The following is a 20,879-nucleotide window of genomic DNA, read 5'->3' on the forward strand; positions in this document are numbered from 1 at the left end:
GCAGTCATGATGGTCTCTAGTGTGATAGGATTTTCGTCTCCCATAGTTCCTTGCAAAATTCAAAGATAAACAAGAGAGATCAATAGATATCTGAACTAAGCCAAACAGCAAAAACTGAGACAGATCGGAACAGAATTCAAATCAGAAATAGCAAACGAATTTTAAAATTAACAACAAATTTTTTTTATGGGTTTTTTAAGACTTTATATAAGCTAAAACAGAAGGAAAATAATTTTTATGATTATTTTTTTTATTTTATAAAATTCAAGCAATAATACAAATGAAAACAGACTTTTTTTTTATGGTTTTTGTATGAAATTTTAAAACTGAATTAAAATAAAAAACAAAAACAAAATAACCTAGTAAGATAGGAGCGTTTAAGCTCTGATACCAATGATACAAGCCTCAGAATCCACCAAGACAAGACTCACGGACTCAAAGACTTAGAAGCTTGGCGGAAGCGATATGGTGGAAAGTAACCGGTTTGATGCTGATTCCACAACACCGAGGGCTAGAGAATATGATCCAAGGGCTATTCCTCGCAAGGATCAGAGACTCTACACGAAACCTAAGTTGTTTGATTCCACAAACTACCTAGAACTCGCATGAACAAGGATTTGATTCAAAACACAAAGTGTTGAAGCAAACTGGAATTTCTTATTATTCAAAAACGTGTCTTCAAAGGTAAAACGTGATAGAGCTTATATAGAGGCTCAATTACAACATCTATATGCTGAAATAAAGAAAGAAATCTCCACAATTAATGATAATTATGGTCGTTGAAAATTGAATGAGAATATCGGCCAAATCTGGAAAGTTGTGATGCACCTTGAGTCTTGGTAACTTGGGGCCGAAGTTGTGGCTTCTTGGGACGTCTAGATACATTCTAGGAAGCTTCTGGATGGTCTTGAAAGTCTCACAAAGGCGCAACACTGAATAAGGAAAAAGCCACTGTGTCATAAAGACAAACAGATCCAAATAAGGAAAGTTGCACTTTGGCTTTGTCAAGTGAGGTGGGGTGCATCCTAAGATGTGTGGTGAAGTCTCCAAATGATATAGAAGCTCTCCAGGACGCCAAGGGATGCTTTGGTTTGAGCCATTTATGGAAAGGTCCATTTTGAGTGATGATTGACTTGCGGAAGGGCTCCCTGAACCATGCCTTGAACTAGCTCAAAACAAGGGTGACTTTCTTTGATCTTCCACATTGGAATGTGTGTAGGAAGATATGTGGAAGTATGTTGCCTCATTAAAAACCTTTCTAGGTAAACCCATTGGGAAAAACCCTAGATAAGAGAAAAAGAGTGCAACGGTTCCATTCCAACGATATGATCTTTCAGCCCGTTGAAGGTCCGCATCACTTCTAGTTCCAGTGGTCAGCTCCAAAGTATGTTTGTTTCTGATTCTTGCACATATCGGAAGGATATCGTAGTTCTCCTCAACTGGTACAAGCTGGTTCTCTCCAAAAAGTACTTCAGGCAGTTTATCGGGAAGTTCTTCAGGTTGTACATCAAAAAGTCTGTCATGTAATACTTCAGCTACTGCTACAGCCGGTAATTCAGCTCCTGTTCTTACATCAGTTATAAACAGTGTTTTCGTCGTTAAACATACAATATTTTGCATTGTTAATGTTCTATCATGTTACTAAAAACTATATTAGTATATATCATGCTAATAAAATAGTTAACTATCTCAAATAACAATCGAAAACCTCACCGGTAGTTTTATATTTTTGATATAATAATTAAGTTAGCATGATAAATATAAATTTATCACCTAAATCATAACTTTATTACGATATAATATAATTTAAAAATATATATTCATAAATTTATTGATACATATTTTTTTGTGAACGTGTTAGTCCAATAAATAATCATCAAACTCATATTATGTTTTTACCTAAACAAATATCATCAAAATTTGATTTAAATTCTGATGTTTATATTGATATCAATAAGTAATTTATCGCGATATCATTTTATTTAGCATGATAAACAAATAAGTATACACTAAAATGCAAAATGTTTTACCATCTTGTATAGTGAACAGTGTATGTCGATTACATGAACATTATTACGATCAATAACATTGGTTTATGAACATTAACACTGATATTCTAAAGTTTAAATATTTTTTAAATGTTTTAAATGTTTAATGGCATTTTTGTAGTTAGCATAAAAAAAAGAAGGAGAAATGTGGTAAAAAGAATATAGAGAGGAGAGAGAACTAATTATGAAATAAAGCATGGTACAGATTTAATTTTCTGGTCAATTGGGTATATAGATTAATATTTATAATTCATAAAAATATATTGAAAATATATTGAAATCATGCCAAAGAAACAAACTGTCCAAAACCTTATACTTTCTTACACCTATTATTCGAGAAAAAAAAAATTACAAAACATTTATTTTTATTTACGGTCCTACTTTCCTCTAGCTGTTCACCCATGATCTCTATCTCCTTTTTGCAACTATGAATTACAGTTTTATCTCTCACATATTTGTTTTTGTTTGTTTTCCTAATTCTAAATCCTTTATCTTATAAACCACAAATCACACGTCCAATCAAATAAAGCCACATCAGATTTTGTGTTCTTTTTTATTTTGAAAAAAAAAACAAGAACAAATGTACACCAGATCGTGTAAAAAAAATAGGAATATTTTTTCAGAAAACCACTTAACCAATCTCATGTACGAAACTGTAACAAACCTCTGGACTTATTAATGGTTTTGATTTGCTGTATGTGTATTATAAGCCCAACCTTTTGTGAACCTAGAAGCTTGAAAACCCCACCGCTTATTTGTTCACGTTCTTTAGCGTTTTCTCCATTGCGACAAACACAACAGTTTAAACCATCCCTAATTTTACTCCCACTAACGTGGTGTTCATGGTGGTTTACAACAAATCCATCTTCTATATAAATCCAATTTTAATTTATTCTCTCTTCAACTTTCTCTAAAAACCAAAATTTGAAACACAAAAAATCATAGCACGACAAAACAACTTTTATCTTTGATTACCACTTTACCAGTCACCACCATCGTATTCACGGCAAGCCACCAGATCCATACCCTCGGTTCGAACAACCACAGCCTCCTCTGTTTTAATTCTCCGTACTTGGCTCTATGAGCATTTTCTACACCCGTGTAAGTCTCTTATGTATCTTTCTCTACACGCACATTCTTCATAAAAAAATGCTGATTTGTTTTTGTAAACATGAATAGTTACCCAAAGGACTCTGATATGCTCATGCTAGCAAAGCAAACGGGCTTGAGCCATGGTCAGTTAACATATGTTTTATTTGAAGATTGTTTCTTTCTCTGCATAGGTGTAGACTGTGTAGTTTATCTTTTAATTGTTGTGTGTTGTTATGTTTGTGCAGGAGAGTCGCAGAGAGAACATGAGCCTGTTATTCCTCAACAATTAAAATAATCTGTTTTGGGGCTCATTTGGTGGTGAAGAAGAGATGAAGGGTTTGGCGAATACATGTTCAGCATGTATTCGATAAAGAAGAAAGAGGACGATGAAAGAACGGTGGTGAGAGAAAGAGGAATGCATGGACGACGTTGGAGCACATCGAAACTCGGCGGCGAAGTATATCTCCGACTGAGCAGAGAGGGTTTATCTCATCTCCTTTCTTTTATTTCTTAAGAGTAAAAGGAAACGTTTTGTGGTTTGTGAAAATATATATATATATATATATATATATATATATATATATATATATTAGATTTTATATTAATAACAGTTTAAATATCTACTTTCAGAAATTAAATTTATATGAGCTTATGTGGTGTTGCAAATAAGTTACACAAATTTTAGTCTTTAATTTGTACATTTACTTTTAATAGTAACATAAAAAATTGCAAATATTCAACCAAATTATAATGTAAAATATTTAAAATATCTTACTTTTTCCACATTAATTTCCTTTTAGTACAGTAACATCAAAATTTGCTAACATTCAACCAAATTATATTGTCAAATTACTTAAAATTATATTACTTTATTCTAAATTAATAATTAGCTATATATTATTTTATTACAAATAATAATTCTGTTACTTTATATTATTACAAATAATAATACTGTGCGTATGCACAAGTCATATACTAGTCTCTTATAAAGCCAGAAAACACTTCCTTTTTTTCCGTTTCCTGAGTTTCTTTTCCATCTATCAAGAGTTTTCTTTTGTAGTTTTGTTATTATCTTTTACCACCAAAATTTTGTAAATCCTTATTTAAATTATCTTTTCGAAAAGACCGGATCCATTTTTTTGTTTTAATATAATATTAAACCAATGATAATATATTCACTAACATCATAACCCCAATTAAACAACAACATATAACTTAAACCAAACTCATTAATCCAGTAACCAATAAACGAATGCACAAATAAACAATACTAACAACCATTAATTCAATAATATCAAGAAGCAATAAATCAGCAACCTAACGTCATTCTAATAACCCACTCTAGTAACCTAATGGAAACCACACAACACATCAACGAGCCACTAAAACATTCTCCTCATCATCGACTTGATTCCACAGTCACTTTCGCTTTACCTGCACCACAAAAACAATGGGATGCGTGAGTATTACCAGAAATACTCAATGATGTGATCCTCCCATCTACTGGGCTATACACACAAGCGAAAAGACAAACACAAACAACACACAAAACAAGCAAACTAGACAACTCTGAACACATATGTCGACCGACACCCCTCGTCGTCACGATCGACGCTGAACCCTTGTGTCGATCAATGCCCTCCTAGCATCGATCGATGCTCCCTCACATATCCACCAAAATCATCGTTGCATCGATCGATGCCCTCCTGGCGTCAATCGATACAGTCGCGCCAAACATTGCCAAACACAATCTCTCTCGGCTCCAACCGTCACCACAACGTACGTGACGCCCAAAACTGCAACCATCAAGACAATCACTCACAAACAAGCACACAAGCAATCAATCACATAAAACACACATCTAATCGCTTAGGTAAGTCATGGTCGCGCACTCATCTCTTGTTTTGGTTGTAACTGACGAAAAACAGTAAGATCCAAGCCTTCCAGCGACCTATACTCGACACCCATGCTCTGATCTCCTTTTCCATATTGTAAACTGAGACGACCCGACCCGTTTTTTTGTAATAAATAATCAAAGCATGCAAATCCCAAACATCTACATCACCAAGCCTAGTGAACCCAAACCTAGACCCGTAAGGGCTCTGATACCAAACTAAAACGACCAGATCCATTTTTTTTAATAAATAATAAATACTCTAAACTAGTGGTCCCATATCCACTAGCCACCTAATCACAACCAAACCAAACAGCGGAAAATAAACCATACATTATCCAATAAATATCTAATAATAAATAACCAATATGTGAAACATAACAAATATCCAATACTCAAACAACATGAAACACATAACCAGCAACCTAACAATGTTCTAATTACCCAACTCTATTACCCTAGCAATGTCAGACAACAACCAATCGAGTCCCTAGAACATCCTCATCTTCATTGCCTTGATTCCACGATCACACTTTGCCTTTACTTGCACCACAAACACAAATTGAGATGCATGAGTATTTTATAAACACTCAGTGAGGTAATCCTCCCATTTACTGGGCTATACACACAAGCAATAAGATCTCTACATGCCACAAACAACAAACAAATAAACAAACCAGGCAATATACAAAGCATCGCATCGTTCCATCGTAACTGAAGAAGGGTGTCGACCGACACCATACTCGACATTCCCAAAACCCTAGTTTATGTCGACCGACACCTCCACATGGTGTTGATCGACACTCGCCAAATTTATCGAGCCATCCTCGCGTTGGTGTTGATCGACACCTTTCCTTCGATCAGGAACTCCGAATCTCGCCTCCAAGCTTCTCCAATCCGCTCCATGCATCCTCAGAAGCAAAACCCAGCCACGATAAACCATAGAGAACTAAAAGGAAACAATCACATAAGCACCAAATCACAGAAAAAGTAGAGATCTTAGCTTAGATAAGCCATGGTCATTCACTCACCTATTTGTAGGAAGATTCTGACCAACATCAACGAATCCAACCCTCCTAGCAAGCTTCTAGCACCTTCCTAGCTTCAGATCTCTCAAGAACAACCAAGTAATCTCACCAATCCTCCCAAAAACTCAATAACGCTTATTTTCTCTCTTTTTCTCTCAAAATGATGAAACGGCGACAAACAAAACTTGCTAAAACCCTTCTGTCTACAAATCCTCAAATATCTTGGTTCAATGGTTTTCCTTAAACCAAACCAAACCAAATCGACAACTAAGTCAATCTGGTCGAACCAGAAAATAATGGTGTCGATTGACACTATTCGTGGTGTCGATCGACACCCATCTCCAAAATGCACAGTTTTGGTTCGCGGATGTTATATAAACACACAAAACAGGTACAAAAAGAGAAGTTGTTGGTTATGTTTTTTTTTTTTTTTGGTTCTATTTGAGCAGTTCCGTCTTAAACTAAAATAGGGACTAGTTTATATTAAGGCTTACTAAACCAAGTAACTAATCCAATAGGGCTTAACTTGTTTTTCATGTTTGACTTTTGAGCGACTGTTTTGCCCAGGTGCAAAAAGAGCAAAAAATTGTTTTAAAGGGGACTTGAACCCTTTCCCTATTGGATTAAGTAGTACATTCATTACCACTGAACCACTTGTATCAACAATTTTAATACAAAATCAAGCTACTTTATATTTCATCTGGTACAGTTTCACCACTCTCAACCAATGTGAATCCGCCTTTAGTTACTGTGCGAGTAAAAACTCAAACAATATATAAAAAAAAAAACAAATCAAGCCGGTTTAAAGGATGATCTTAACAAGGTTTGAGCTTCATCATGCGATAAAAGTGATGAGTTGGGATTTTAGATATGTTAGCTGTACCTTGTGGAGGCTGCCTTGAAAGATGTGATTCTAAGTTCCTGTTAAAAATCTGACTATTCTTTACTATGATACTGTCCGCTAATAAATAATGTGTTTTCTCGCCAAAATGATTTCATGATTTCCTCCAAAATATAAAAGATTTAAGAGTATTTGGGAAAACTAACCAAGAAAAAAACAAAAATTAATTATCTAACTATACAAACCATATACCACCACTATCACTCTCACCTTCTTACCACCACCATCGCACCTCCTTACCACTACCTCTGGCCGTCGAGATGATGGATTTCTGGCCACCGACACCACCTCGCTGGTCACCGGAACATCGCCACTGGTCGCCGGACCACAGCCACCGGTAGTCGGATCACCGCCACCGGTAGCCAGACCACCGCCAGCGGTCACCGGACCACTGCCACCGGTCGCCAGACTACTTTCAACGGTCGCCGGTCTACCGCCATCGCTCGCCGGACCACCTCCACCCTCCACTACCACCTTTACCCCCAAAACATTAAAATAGTAATTTTGTCTTTCCCTTATACGTATTTCTTGATTTTTAAAAATTATATGCTATTTACTTAATTTGATTTATGATTTTGGTTATTAGGCAAATTGCCCCAAGATTTAAAGTATATCTGACAAAAAAAGATTTATTAATAAAAGATTGGAATCATGATTAAAATATAAGAAGAATAACAAACATCATATAGTTTTAGTGATTTGATTATTTTTTTATTTTAAAAATTTGTATTCTTATATTCACCAAAAGATCTATATATACACTTTGGAGACATTTAGCAAATAAATTTTAGAGTTGGAACCTATTTACAAGCATACCATTAGCTATAGGGAATTTTATGAGAAATGCCATTTTTGAAATGAAACTTTTAATATATCTATATTTGTAAGATTGTACATTTTTAAAAATACAAATTAAACATTAATTTTATATATAGAAATTATATTTTAAAAAATAGTCTCGCGGGTGAATATATAGTCTATTAATAAGTAAACTGAATGATTAAAACATAACTGAATCTAGGGGTGTCAAAATGGATAACCCGACCCGACCCGACCCATACTCACATAGATTAGAGACTTTTGTGGGCGGGTTCAATCCGACCCATTTATTATAATGGGTTGAATTTATATACTCAAACCCAATTATGGCTGCAAATGGATGCACAAAATTGAAAAAATGGATTGAACAAAATTGAGCTGAATAATATTCAGCTCATTCATCTCCAAAATAGTGGTTGAACAAGTTGAAGATTTTTGCTGTAGGATTAGTTTATTTTTTCAACTTTTTGGGTTGAACGGGCTGAATAGTTTTTTCCAACCTCTTCAACCTTTACAATGCAAATAGTGAAAATTAGTTGAATAATTTTTTTCAACATGTTCAATCTCTTCAACCATTCAACCATTTGCAGCCTATATAAAACCCAATGACTAAATGGGTTATATGGATTATCCACATAAAAATAAAATAAATAAAATAATTGATATTAAATCCATAATATATTTATATAAAATAGAATTAAAAAACCAACCAAAGTTTTCAAGCTTAAAAATTAATTTCTAGATATTATAGAAAAATTTCACATTCATTTTAGATCATTGACATATATATTATTGTTTACTTTTTTTGTTTTTAGCAAAGTAGAAAAACTTAATATTTATTTTAGATATTTTACATAAATTAGTTATAAAAAGAAAATATTTTACATATTAATATATATCTATATTATATTATATGCATATATATATATATATATTATTTTTGTTTTTTTCCATCAACCCATTGGTAACCCATAACTCTAATGGGTTTACTCCGATAAATCCACAAACCCACTGGACGAACCCATCAAAATCCATTTATTTATATGGATATAAAAATTTAACCCATAGCCGTTAAAATAATAGACAAACAGGATAAACTCATGGGTTTTTACCCATTTTGACATTCCTAATCATGATGTTCTAAAAAAAAAAACAACTGATTTGAAAAAAAAAAACAAAAAAAATGAACCAACGTCGAAAAACAATTGGGCCTAACAAAGGGCTAACTGGGCTAAGAGGGAAACCCTAAAACACACGTGGAAAGAGAGAGAGAGAGAAAGTATTCATCTTCTTCGTTTTGTGCAAACCACCCGGCAACGTTACTCGGCGGCGGAGAACTCACACACACCATTCTCCATGGGTTCGGTTAAGAGAAAATCAGCGGAGGAATCCTCTGATTGTGCTCCGCCGCAGAAGGTTCAAAGAGAAGACGATTCAACCCAAATCATCAACGAAGAGCTTGTTGGTTGCGTTCACGATGTTTCCTTCCCTGAAAATTATGTTCCTCTTGCTCCCTCCGTTGACAATAAACCACCGGCTAAAGAGTTCCCCTTTACCCTTGACTCCTTCCAATCTGAAGCTATCAAGTGTCTCGATAATGGCGAGTCAGTCATGGTATGCTTTCATCTGTTTTCAAAGCTCCAAGCTGTAAAGTTTCAATCTTTTGGTTCAAGCTGTGAACTTTACAATGATTTCTATTATTAGAATCAGAAGTTATGAACTTTTCTAGGTATATAGTGTAGTTCAATTGAATGTAGAAGAAAATAAGAAAACTTAAGTGTATGGTTTGATGTGCAGGTTTCAGCTCATACATCTGCTGGTAAAACTGTTGTGGCATCATATGCTATTGCCATGTCTTTGAAGGAAAACCAGAGGGTTATCTACACTTCTCCTATAAAGGCACTTAGTAATCAGAAGTACAGAGATTTTAAAGAAGAGTTTGCTGATGTTGGTTTGATGACTGGGGATGTTACAATTGATCCTAATGCCTCTTGCCTTGTAAGTATCTTTACTGTTTTTTTGTGCTGTCTCAGAGATTGTTTTATTTGCTATCGGTTCTTAGTTTTTTTTTTTTTTTGTATTTTGTTTTAGGTCATGACCACGGAGATTTTGCGTAGCATGCAGTACAAAGGGTCAGAGATTATGCGGGAGGTTGCCTGGATTATTTTTGATGAGGTGCATTACATGCGAGATAGTGAAAGAGGTGTGGTTTGGGAAGAAAGTATTGTAATGGCTCCGAAGAATTCTCGTTTTGTGTTTCTTTCTGCAACTGTTCCCAATGCCAAGGAGTTTGCGGATTGGGTTGCTAAGGTATATCACTCTTTCTAGCCCTGCTACCTCTCTTGTGTGAATGGATTAGTACAATATATACCCTTTATGCACATTCTCGTATCACCTTGTACATATCGTTTACTTATGTTGGAGGAAATAGAAACACGTCTTGGCGAAATGTAATGTAGGTTTCATATATAAATATGATGTTTCTTTGAGTAGACATAGTATAAGCCTATTCAAAAGAAACTTTTGTTTTTATTTTTATTTATTGTGGTTGCTCTGGAGATGTGATTATAGAATTGGTATTTCAGGTTCACCAACAACCATGCCACATTGTTTACACTGATTATCGACCAACTCCACTTCAGCACTATGTCTTTCCTGCTGGAGGTAATGGACTTTACTTGGTTGTGGACGAAAAGGCTAAATTTCATGAGGATAGCTTCCAGAAATCTCTGAACGCACTGGTTCCGACTAATGAGGGTGACAAGAATGGAAAGTCTCATAAGGGATTAGTGATTGGAAAATTTGGTGAAGAAAGTGACATTTTCAAACTGGTGAAAATGATAATTCAGCGGCAATATGATCCCGTGATTTTGTTCAGTTTCAGTAAAAAGGAATGTGAGACACTTGCTACGCAGGTTAGTTTCCTCCTCTTTTGTTTTTATGGTGCAAGTAAATATATCATTTACCAACTAATATTTTTATTTGACCTCTTTCGAAATCCCTGAATAACCCGGTCATATGAGAATTTCATCTCATTTTGGGGTATGGTCTTTTGTTTGTAACTATTGGCAAAACAGGTATCTGATTTGAGTCTGCTAAAAATAAGAAAATTTGTCCAAAAACTTAGGTGTTCCTTTTGTTCGTTTTCTTCTTTTTTCTTGGGATCAATCTTATCCATGTGTTTTTTTTATTCTTTCAGAAACTAGTTATGTCTGTTGACTACTAAGGTATTTGTCTTAGCTAGCTCAGAAAAACTCTCTTGCTGGAGTCTGTTAGTCCTGATAGAGGTTAGAGTTAGTTCGTAACAGAAAAGGTGAATTTTCCGGGTATCTTGGGATCAGTTATAGGAGTTGGTTCGCATAAGAAGTCCTCACTTGTTACAAGACTTGTCTATAGTATACTGTTCCCACCACCGTCCACCAAATTAAAAAAAGTTTCTACAATCATAATCTTGACAGTCTGTTATTACATTGCTACAACGCTCTATTCATATATTTCTTTTGTATAGACTGTTCAAAGCTTGTTTTTATGATATTATAATGTGTTTACCTGAAACCTTGCAGTGACTCTGTAGCCTGTCTTGTTTTATGTGTAGTCATTGTCTGCGTGATGTGGCTCTGACCTACTGTTATAACGTGATTATAATGCCTATATGTTTGTTCCACAGATGTCTAAGATGGATTTAAACAGCGATGATGACAAAGACGCTGTGGAGACAATCTTTACTAGCGCAATTGATATGCTTTCAGATGATGATAAGAAGCTACCTCAGGCAAGCATTCATTAAAGCTCTTTCTAAGATGCCTGAGAGTTTGTATAATGCACCTTAACCTATATAACCTTTGTGAATACTTTCCACAATTTCGTGAAACATATTGTTATGTTTAAATGCTGTGAGGTTCTCTGTGTACTAGGATGTTCCTGTGCACATCTCTGTAGGTGATGGCTAGTTTTGTTGGCTACTAGTTGTGGATTACCCACCGACCTCGCTTCTTTTATCTCAATTTTTATTTAATATTTTGTATGCCTTGTTACTAACAATGTAAAAGCATATATTCCTTATACTCCTGATCTTGAACTAATAGTCATTTTTGGTGATTGTTAGTTGATCTAGTTTCAGATGCGATTTGACTTGTTGAATGTATTTTTCTCTGTGGGGAAAGTGACATAATTTTGTGTCTTCATGTACTGCAGGTGTCAAATATTTTACCCATCTTAAAACGAGGTATAGGCGTTCATCACTCGGGACTGCTTCCAATTTTGAAAGAAGTAATTGAGATATTGTTTCAAGAAGGTCTTATTAAGGTAGGTGAAGCAGTAGAGTTAAAATTTCCATAGTCTCAATTTTTGCTACCTTCTTGATCTGGTTACCCGTAAATAATTTTATGATGTTTTAACTCTGTTTGGCATACATCATTAACTTAAGTTTTCCTCTTTTGAATTGTGTTTACTCTTTCTCACTTTGTCATTACTACTTAAGTTTGAAGTATTTTCTTTTAGTGTTTGTTTGCTACAGAGACATTTAGTATTGGTTTGAACATGCCGGCAAAGACAGTTGTTTTTACAAATGTACGTAAGTTTGATGGAGACAAGTTCCGGTGGTTATCAAGTGGAGAATATATACAGATGAGTGGTCGTGCTGGACGTCGAGGTATTGACAAACGAGGTATCTGTATCCTCATGGTTGATGAGAAGATGGAACCCGCTGTTGCCAAATCAATGCTCAAAGGAAGTGCTGATTCTTTGAACAGGTACATTGTTAAGTATTAGATATATTAAATCCACCGGGTAGAAAATGATTAACCTGATTGATATAATTATTGACATAATTATTGATCTAGACGGTTTTGTTTCATTTTTTTTAATCAGTGCCTTCCATTTGAGCTATAACATGCTTCTAAATCAGTTGCGATGTGAAGAAGGTGATCCTGAGAATCTTCTCCGCAATTCGTTCTTTCAGTTTCAAGCTGACCGTGCTATACCTGATCTCGAGGTGCAGTTGCATAATGCTAAATGTTAGATTTCTTGGTTAAATAATGTCCCCTTTATGCAAATGATCTGATTGTGCTCTGATTTATGCAGAAGCAAATAAAATCCCTGGGAAAAGAGAGAGACTCTATGGTGATTGAAGAAGAAGAAAGTTTAAAAAACTACTATAACCTCATTTTGCAACATAAGAGTCTGAAGAAGGATATATGTGAAATTGTGTTCACCCCAAAGTACTGCTTACCCTTTTTGCTGCCAAACAGAGCTGTTTGTCTCGATTGCACAAATGATGATGAAGAGCCACAATCATTCAGCATTGAAGATCAGGATACCTGGGGAGTAATAATGAAATTCAACAAAGTCAAAAGCGTATCTGAAGGTTAGAATTCTGAGAAATAATTTTATCCGTCTTATCCGGTTTAATGTTATTTTGGAATCCCTTCAAACAGTGTAATGATTCCGTCTTGACATGACCAAATTATCCAGATGATAATAAAAGACCAGAGGATGCAAACTACACCGTAGATGTATTAACTAGATGTATGGTTAGTAAAGATGGCGTTGGCAAAAAGAAAGTTAAGGCTGTGCCAATTAAGGAACGTGGTGAGCCTGTTGTGGTCACTGTTCCTTTATCTCAGGTATCATGGCTGCTCTGTTTAATTTTCTTTTCTTGTCTTCGTAGTCCTATATAATGTTATATACATTCTTGTGCAGCTCATTCTCCTTGATTTTGCGATTGATGATCTTATTGTATTGTTTTTCTTCATCATGGACAGATTAAGAGTTTAAGCAGTGCAATCATGAATATACCAAAAGACCTTGTACCACTGGAAGCTCGAGAGAATGCTCTGAAGAAGGTTTCTGAGTTACTCTCTAGACATCCCGATGGAATACCCCTAGATCCTGAAGTTGATATGAAGGTAGTTTGTTTCCCCCCCCCGATGCTTTTTTGCTTCTGCTATCTTTCACTTCTCACAAGATATGAATACAACTTTTATTTCATTAGATTAAGAGCAGCTCTTACAAAAAGACAGTTCGTCGCCTGGAGGCTCTGGAAAACCTATTTGAAAAACACAAAATTGCGAAATCTCCGCTCATAACAGAAAAGCTGAAAGTTCTACACATGAAGGAAGAGCTAACAGCCAAGATCAAGTCACTTAAGAAAACTGTCCGATCATCAACAACATTGGCGTTTAAAGATGAACTCAAGGCCAGAAAGCGTGTTTTACGAAGGCTAGGGTAAATATTCACTATTATACCATTCACTTTCGAAATATTCTTATGAAACCAACTCAATCTCTTCTGCCCTCTTTAAAGTCACAGAAGTGTAATACTCCATTGATAACTCTATTAGCTTTATTTATATTGTTATTATTATTGCCATTGAAATGCAGATACACCAATAGTGATAATGTCGTGGAGTTGAAGGGGAAGGTTGCATGTGAAATCAGTAGTGCAGAAGAATTGACATTAACGGAGCTAATGTTCAGTGGTGTCTTCAAGGATGCAAAGGTGGAGGAGTTGGTTTCTCTCCTCTCTTGCTTTGTGTGGCGAGAGAGACTCCCTGACGCTGCTAAACCCAGAGAAGAACTCGACTTGCTCTTCATACAGTTACAAGACACAGCCAGGCGTGTTGCTGAACTTCAGCTTGACTGCAAGGTATTCACTAACACATTCTCTCCCTGCGTTCATCCAAGAAAACTCGACCAATGAAGAAGCTTTGGTCCATAACCTTCTGTCTTTTATGGCAATGTGAACAGGTTGAAATTGATGTGGAGAGTTTTGTGCAATCGTTCAGACCGGATATAATGGAGGCGGTGTATGCTTGGGCAAAAGGGTCTAAATTCTATGAGGTCATGAAGATTGTTCGTGTTTTCGAAGGGAGCTTGATCAGAGCGATAAGGAGAATGGAGGAAGTTTTGCAACAGCTCATAGTAGCTGCAAAATCTATAGGAGAAACACAGCTTGAAGCTAAATTAGAAGAAGCTGTTTCTAAGATCAAAAGAGACATTGTATTTGCAGCATCTCTCTACTTGTGATGTCGTGCTTATTTCATCCTGACAACAAGATTGACCCAAAAGCAAAGAATTTTGTTTGTACCTTCATTTATGCTTAAAGCCTCATAATTTGTACTAACTATAAAAGCAAGAGGAAAGTTAATTTTTCATAATTTTATTTTTGACCATGACCATTGTTTCACGTAGATCTAGACGTGAATCTTAATTCCACATTTTCAGCTACACAACTCCTCAAAACGTTTACTTCTAAGTGAATTCATAAGATCTGAAGACATAAAACTTCATTGCTATACACAAACATCTCAATTATCAAATTTTCTAGCGATCTTTTGCTTCTGCGTTCATCTTTCCTACGTGGCAAGTGCATTTAGAGCATAACAGTGATATACTCATCTTGATCCAGCCATAGACGATGACCTGCCCTCTATGTTCCCATTTTCATCTACATCATTTTTTGGCTGCGTCCTTGCATTGACTGTGAGTTTGTTCTTGGGTGAAAGTTTCTTCACTTCCTCAGGTGTGTAGATGAATATCTTTCTCACCATTCCACAGAACTCACTGCATCACAAAAAGAATACCAAAATGATCATCAACAGAAAAGAAAAAGGACACATTACAGTAGATGATGCTCAACAGTTTAAACGCTGCTGTGTTTCTTGAGACCAGCACTTACTTCCATGGATCATCACCAACCATCATCATGTCATCTTCATCATCGGTGTAAACAACCTGCCATTTTCTGGTAGATTCTAAGAGTTCACCCTTGATATCGAACATCTCTTCCAGTTTCTTAAACAGATCTTCGTAGCACTCTGACCTTGTCAGATCAACAGCTCTCCCTACTGCACTGCCTTGCATGTGCACCTAAATCAAATTGCCAAGAAAACATTCTTTTAGTCCAAAGTAAGACGCAGTCACTGTCAAGATTCTGATAATCCTGAAAATATTGGAGTCGTGACCTAAAACAAAAACAAAACAAGATTTTGATAGAGTGAATGATCCAAGAGGGTAATAATCACCTTTGTGCAGCTACGTATCTGTCTACTTTGTGATTCTTGAGGAGACCTCAAAGAGGATTTCTCAGGGTCACCACTTCCTGACGGAATATCAGATTGGTTGATGTTTAACGGCTCAGATTGCTGACCAGAGTCAAACTCATTGGATGGTACAGGTTGATCTACAGCGACAGCACCAGACACAGAAGCAGCAGAAAAACATTCATCCACGTTAACATTTTCAACTAGCTCAAACCCAAAGAGCCTGCAGACATTTCCATTGGTTTGTTTCTTTTCAGTAGATTCATTGTTAAACGCTGAAGCAAAGGATTCAGCAGCACTATATGCATGGATGGGCCAAAAGGCTGATCCAAGGGATACTCCAAATGATTTGTTCCCACCATGACTAAACATAGCAGCTTTGGCAGGAGGAGAGAATAATGGCACCGAGGAAGGAGTATCTGCCGGGGATTTCCACACACCATCTGGAGTAACTGAAGAGAGCATAAATAAATAGAGCCAGAGTGCCACAACGACCATTTCAAAAGAGAAAGGAACACAGAATACCTGGAGCAGATGGACCGGGAATTGGTGTAGGCAAACCAGGAGGTCTCGGTCGTTTGTTCCTTTGTGGAGGCTGAGGTTGTGAGGAAGGGGTATTATTTGCAACTAGGGGCTCAAGTTCCCATGGTGAAACTCTCTCAGGACGAAATACAGATGAGGGCTCGTCCCATTGAACCTAAAGCATTATCAGATTGCCAACGAGCATATTAAGATGCATCACTCTATTCATTCAACTAGAAATACAAATCTATAACTTGCTCCACTGCAAAGTATAACAGTAGAATATTCTAACCTTCAGCGATCTCCATTCAGAATCATGCCAAACCGAAGAATTGTTTTCCTGAACGCCAACTATCGTGCCACTGAACCTGCATAGTTAAAACAGAAAAGAAATAAAGACAAGAAATTATATTGCATTCAGCTTTACTAGCAAAAAGAAATCAAGATAGTTAGATGTGATACCTTTTCTCGGGAGCTTCTTCACCCTCGAATCTCATCTTGAAACGCATGCCTACAGACAGCTTCTGTGTTTTAGCTTCGAGATACCTATTGACGCTCACAATAAACTCTGACCTACTTGTCCTGATAATAGAAGATACGTCAGCCTGGATTTGCAGCCAAATGATTATCATCAAGCATATGCAAGCAACAGTAACTCAAATGCATAAGATGCATATTTGTTAAAAGACCAGCTGGTGTGTCTTTCCTGACTGGTTAGACACATCTAACATAGCAAAAGTTAAGTTTTCTAAATTAAGCTGACAATCCGATGCAGGAACTGATGTGTTCTGGACCATTTGATGGCATTAAATTGCTTTTAGGATTTTATTCCCAGTCAATGACTCAATTAAACTACAGCAAGAATAACCGGACCTTGGCTTGTAGAAGACAGAAAAGATTGTTCCTGTTGTAATGGCATGAGCTGCAGTCGCAAGGACCCCGATATGCATGCTATGACTTGAGATAACAGATGATGGGATATTCATCTGTTGTCTCATGTGCCTCCTAACACCTACTCGGAGCTCTTCATTCTCACCTCTGAAAGACAATACTATGTCACATGCTCAGCCGTTTATGGCAGAAATAATATCCAGACAAATGAAATGACGAACTTGCCTCAAGAATATGAACGCATCACCCGCCACTAGTTTCTTCGAGCTAACAAAAACACTCCATCCAGTTGTTAGCAAATGGCGCCTTGGTTGCCCTGTAATCACAAACTCGTGATATTTAACAAACGTGAAACAGCAAAATTATTGCAGAATTATGTAAAGCTTTACAAAGTTTCCAGTAGCAGTAGCATTGGGGTTACAGAACCGCAGTTTAAAGATCACCTCATAATAAGATACCAAGTGTATTACCTCGGAAAATGTGCCTAAAATGCCATTCATTATTGTGCAAATCAGTTGCAACCAATTCTTGCCACGGTGGTTGTTGGGACATATCCTAAAAAAGAGAAAGCAAAGTATTACAAAAAAAAAAACAGTTGGAGGTGTTCACAAAAAGTAACAAGAACACCGGATGAAAGTCTGACCAAGGGTGGAAGACAATCATCTGCATGTCTCCGTAGCACAGAGAATCCACCATGTGTGCTTGTGTCTGAAGCTGTTAGTGTCTTGCAGAATGAATGTACTGTGCACTTTTCAGGTTCTTGAACAGGGGCATCTGGGCTGATTGGTTCGCTTTGCTGATAACCAAACACAATAGTTTCACCAAATCAAGAACAGGAAAACAAAACATAAAACCGTATTCTGTACAACACTAAACCATCAAATTTGCTTACATCCAGTTCTGGTAGTAAGGTTATTTGTGCATATACTTCGTCAGTCTCGGGCTCTGCCTGAGCTTGCAAAGTGAAGCACAACAAGGTATAAAATCATTTAGCCAACACATTTCATAAAGAAAAAGTAGGGAAATTTTGTCAAACATCACAGTCTTTAGCCTACCCTGCGCTGGATGTTGATCACTTTACAGAGAATCTTAGATGGGAGATTGAAGGAAGGCATCTGTTGCTCCAAACCTTGGTGCATTGATGCCTCGAGCTGCATAAGCAGTGACCAGTTAAATGCATATATGTGATAATCAAATCAGATGGAAAAAAACGATTAATCATGTGAAAAAAAACAGACAGCACATTTATCTCCTCTATACAACAATACACGTTTTTGTGATTTTATTTTTAGCTCGAGAGCATCAACAAGGGTTTAGCAAATGAGCATGATACGGTTTTATCACAATGTTAAGTGATTCAACCCAATAACCAGAATACCTGCTCCATGTGGCCTTCAGGGAAATAATAAACTCGTTCCCCTTCACGAGGTAAGGTTACAAGAGGTCCAGCACAGGCATGCCAGAGCTCCCTACATAGAGCATCACTTAAAACCCCTACAAAGAAACAAAAAAATGGTTATGGGACGCAACATTGTATCTCAAAAACAAAGCAATGGTTGCAATAAAATTGCTCCAAAGCTTTAAATCCCTCATCCACTTCTTTAATCAGCCATTCCAAGTTATGCAGAATCCCCAAAACAAGCTTAGAAAGCGAATTCCCAGTAGAAAAAAAACAGCAAACACACTTGACAGAATGGTATAAACACAAAATGATCCACGAACCTCCAGGTTTTTCAGATGAATGATTGCTAGCTGCCATTTGGAATCCACTTAATTTCGATAACTTCACCTGAGCAAAAACAAAAGAAGAGAAAACGATAAGATTGAAATGCCTTCACCTGATGAAGAAGAAGAAGAAGAAGAAGAAGAAGAAGATGGACCTATCCTCACTCTAATTTAGACAAACAAAAAAAACTCTCATAGATGTCATTATGTAGAAAACATTTTTAAAAAAACCCTTTCATAAATTGACTGACAAAAATGTGGGCCATTTATGTAACTGCTTTGTTCTACATTGTTGTCTAAAGCACACCACAAGACTCAGATTCTCAAATATTATTACCCAATTTGAAGAGTAATCCAACAGTCACCTCAAAACAAAGAGGTAAAAAAGCAAAAGCAAGACAAGAACCTACTCACAAACATACCAAAAATGAACAGATTTCAGTCACACTGTGCAACACAAAAAAACCTATTACTACAACCATGTCTACAGATCTCAACTCAGAACCTCAAAATTATGTGACAAAATCAAATCCATGAGAAGAATACAAGTATACACACAACAGCCACAGACAAAAATTCCAAAACAACAGAAGAGCAAACCCATTTAGAAAGCAAAAAAGGGGTAAAGCTTGAAAAAGAAACAAGATCAGGAACCAGAAAAAGACTTAAATTTGGGATGTGAAACGAAACAACGATTTGATCTAGATTATCCCCAAAAATCAAAATCGAGAAACAAAAACCACAAATCTGACTACAGATCCTCAAAAGTCTTCTCCTTTTCCAACATTTACTAAGCAAAAGAAAGCAAAACCCAGAAATAAAAATCGAACCTTTACTGAAAGAAACAACTGGATCCAAACAACCCAAAGCGAGAGAACTAGGGTTCAAACAAAAACCCAGAATACGAGATGTTTGATTTAGGAGGGAGAGAGAGGAGGAGGCAGTGAGAATTTGCTGTTAAAAACCCATCAAAAAATAATTGCAAAGAAAGAAAGAAAGAAACAGTAGATTGATTTGTACCAAAGATGTGAGAGAGAGAGAGAGATAAAAGGGGGCGTGTATGTAAAGGTGTATACACACACCGTCAGTGTTTGGTTGAAGCCGACACGAACCCTTTGGCTATGGCTTGCCTCTTTTTCTGTTCTTCTCTTTTATTTTATTTTATTTTCTTCTCTTTTGGGTTTTTTTTCCAAACCACGAAGCAAATGACATGCTCTCTAGTCTCTCTACTAGTCTCGTCTCTCTATATTGTACATTGAATAATAAAGTGCGTTTTCTTTTAAGTGTAAATTTTCACCAAAACTAGCCATGATTAACGGATTTTTATTTTGTTTTATTTTGTTTTTTTACGAACACTTACACTCCTAATAATATTCATGTTTGATCATTAGTTATTATTTGTTGAATTTAATTTAACTTTAATTTATAGGAAATAAAATAGAAAATGTGTTTTTTATTAATTCATTATTAGTTGTTTTAATTTAGCTCTAGAAATTTTGCATAGTATGTATATAAAAGTACTCTCTCTACTTTAAAATAACTGATAAATCTTTAGTAGCCATATTAAGAAACTACATAAATTGGTGTAATTTTTTTACTTCTCTAATATAATATCAAATATATATATATATATATACCATATTAGGACCCGTATTGTAACAATCTGTCATGTGGACTCCACTAGTCTCCTGCTAGCTTGCCCTCATAGGCCCTAAGCTGACCCTGCAGGGCATCGATCAATTGGTGACAGCTTGTCATGTGGGAAGGTTGTTAAAGGGTGGGGACCAGGGTTCAAGGAACGCTTGACGCACCAATAACCTACTGGTGGATTTGGATGAATAGTTCCTTTCTACGATGAGGGGTTAGGATCGATGCTCTGCAGGGCCAGCTTGGGGTCTATGGAGATTTTTATTGTAAC

At 36.2% G+C, this 20,879-nt stretch overlaps 2 protein-coding genes across 8 annotated transcripts; one reads left to right on the forward strand and one right to left on the reverse strand.

Annotated features, from left to right (window-relative positions):
* Nucleotides 1-8,882: 8,882 nt before the first annotated feature.
* LOC104787180 (DExH-box ATP-dependent RNA helicase DExH9) lies at nt 8,883-14,953 on the forward strand. The gene is made up of 14 exons (XM_010512713.3): nt 8,883-9,396; nt 9,580-9,780; nt 9,874-10,092; nt 10,368-10,697; nt 11,450-11,554; nt 11,977-12,087; nt 12,283-12,533; nt 12,652-12,775; nt 12,865-13,147; nt 13,255-13,406; nt 13,545-13,688; nt 13,775-14,007; nt 14,163-14,427; nt 14,529-14,953. The coding sequence occupies exons 1-14, from the start codon at nt 9,139-9,141 to the stop codon at nt 14,805-14,807; spliced, it is 2,955 nt and encodes a 984-aa protein (XP_010511015.2). The 5' UTR covers nt 8,883-9,138; the 3' UTR covers nt 14,808-14,953.
* LOC104787179 (auxin response factor 1) lies at nt 14,920-20,215 on the reverse strand. 7 transcript variants are annotated; one of them, XM_087450569.1, is made up of 16 exons: nt 19,982-20,213; nt 19,792-19,838; nt 18,959-19,025; nt 18,615-18,730; nt 18,292-18,387; nt 18,129-18,185; nt 17,880-18,032; nt 17,707-17,791; nt 17,462-17,552; nt 17,219-17,383; nt 16,808-16,927; nt 16,638-16,713; nt 16,349-16,520; nt 15,806-16,275; nt 15,460-15,650; nt 14,920-15,344 (listed from the first exon to the last, which is right to left on the reverse strand). In XM_087450569.1, exons 3-16 carry the CDS (start codon nt 18,993-18,995, stop codon nt 15,176-15,178), a joined length of 1,998 nt encoding a protein of 665 aa, XP_087306695.1. In that variant the 5' UTR covers nt 18,996-19,025; nt 19,792-19,838; nt 19,982-20,213; the 3' UTR covers nt 14,920-15,175. The 7 variants fall into 7 exon arrangements, with proteins under 7 accessions (XP_087306695.1, XP_087306698.1, XP_087306696.1 ...); XM_087450572.1 differs by having other exon boundaries at nt 15,806-16,266; nt 19,982-20,180; XM_087450570.1 differs by lacking the exon at nt 19,792-19,838 and having other exon boundaries at nt 20,044-20,215.
* Between the last annotated feature and the right edge of the window lie 664 nt (nt 20,216-20,879).

This window comes from Camelina sativa, chromosome 5 (genome assembly GCF_030686135.1).
Source record: "Camelina sativa cultivar CO46 ecotype springtype chromosome 5, ASM3068613v1".
Classification (NCBI taxonomy): domain Eukaryota; kingdom Viridiplantae; phylum Streptophyta; class Magnoliopsida; order Brassicales; family Brassicaceae; genus Camelina; species Camelina sativa.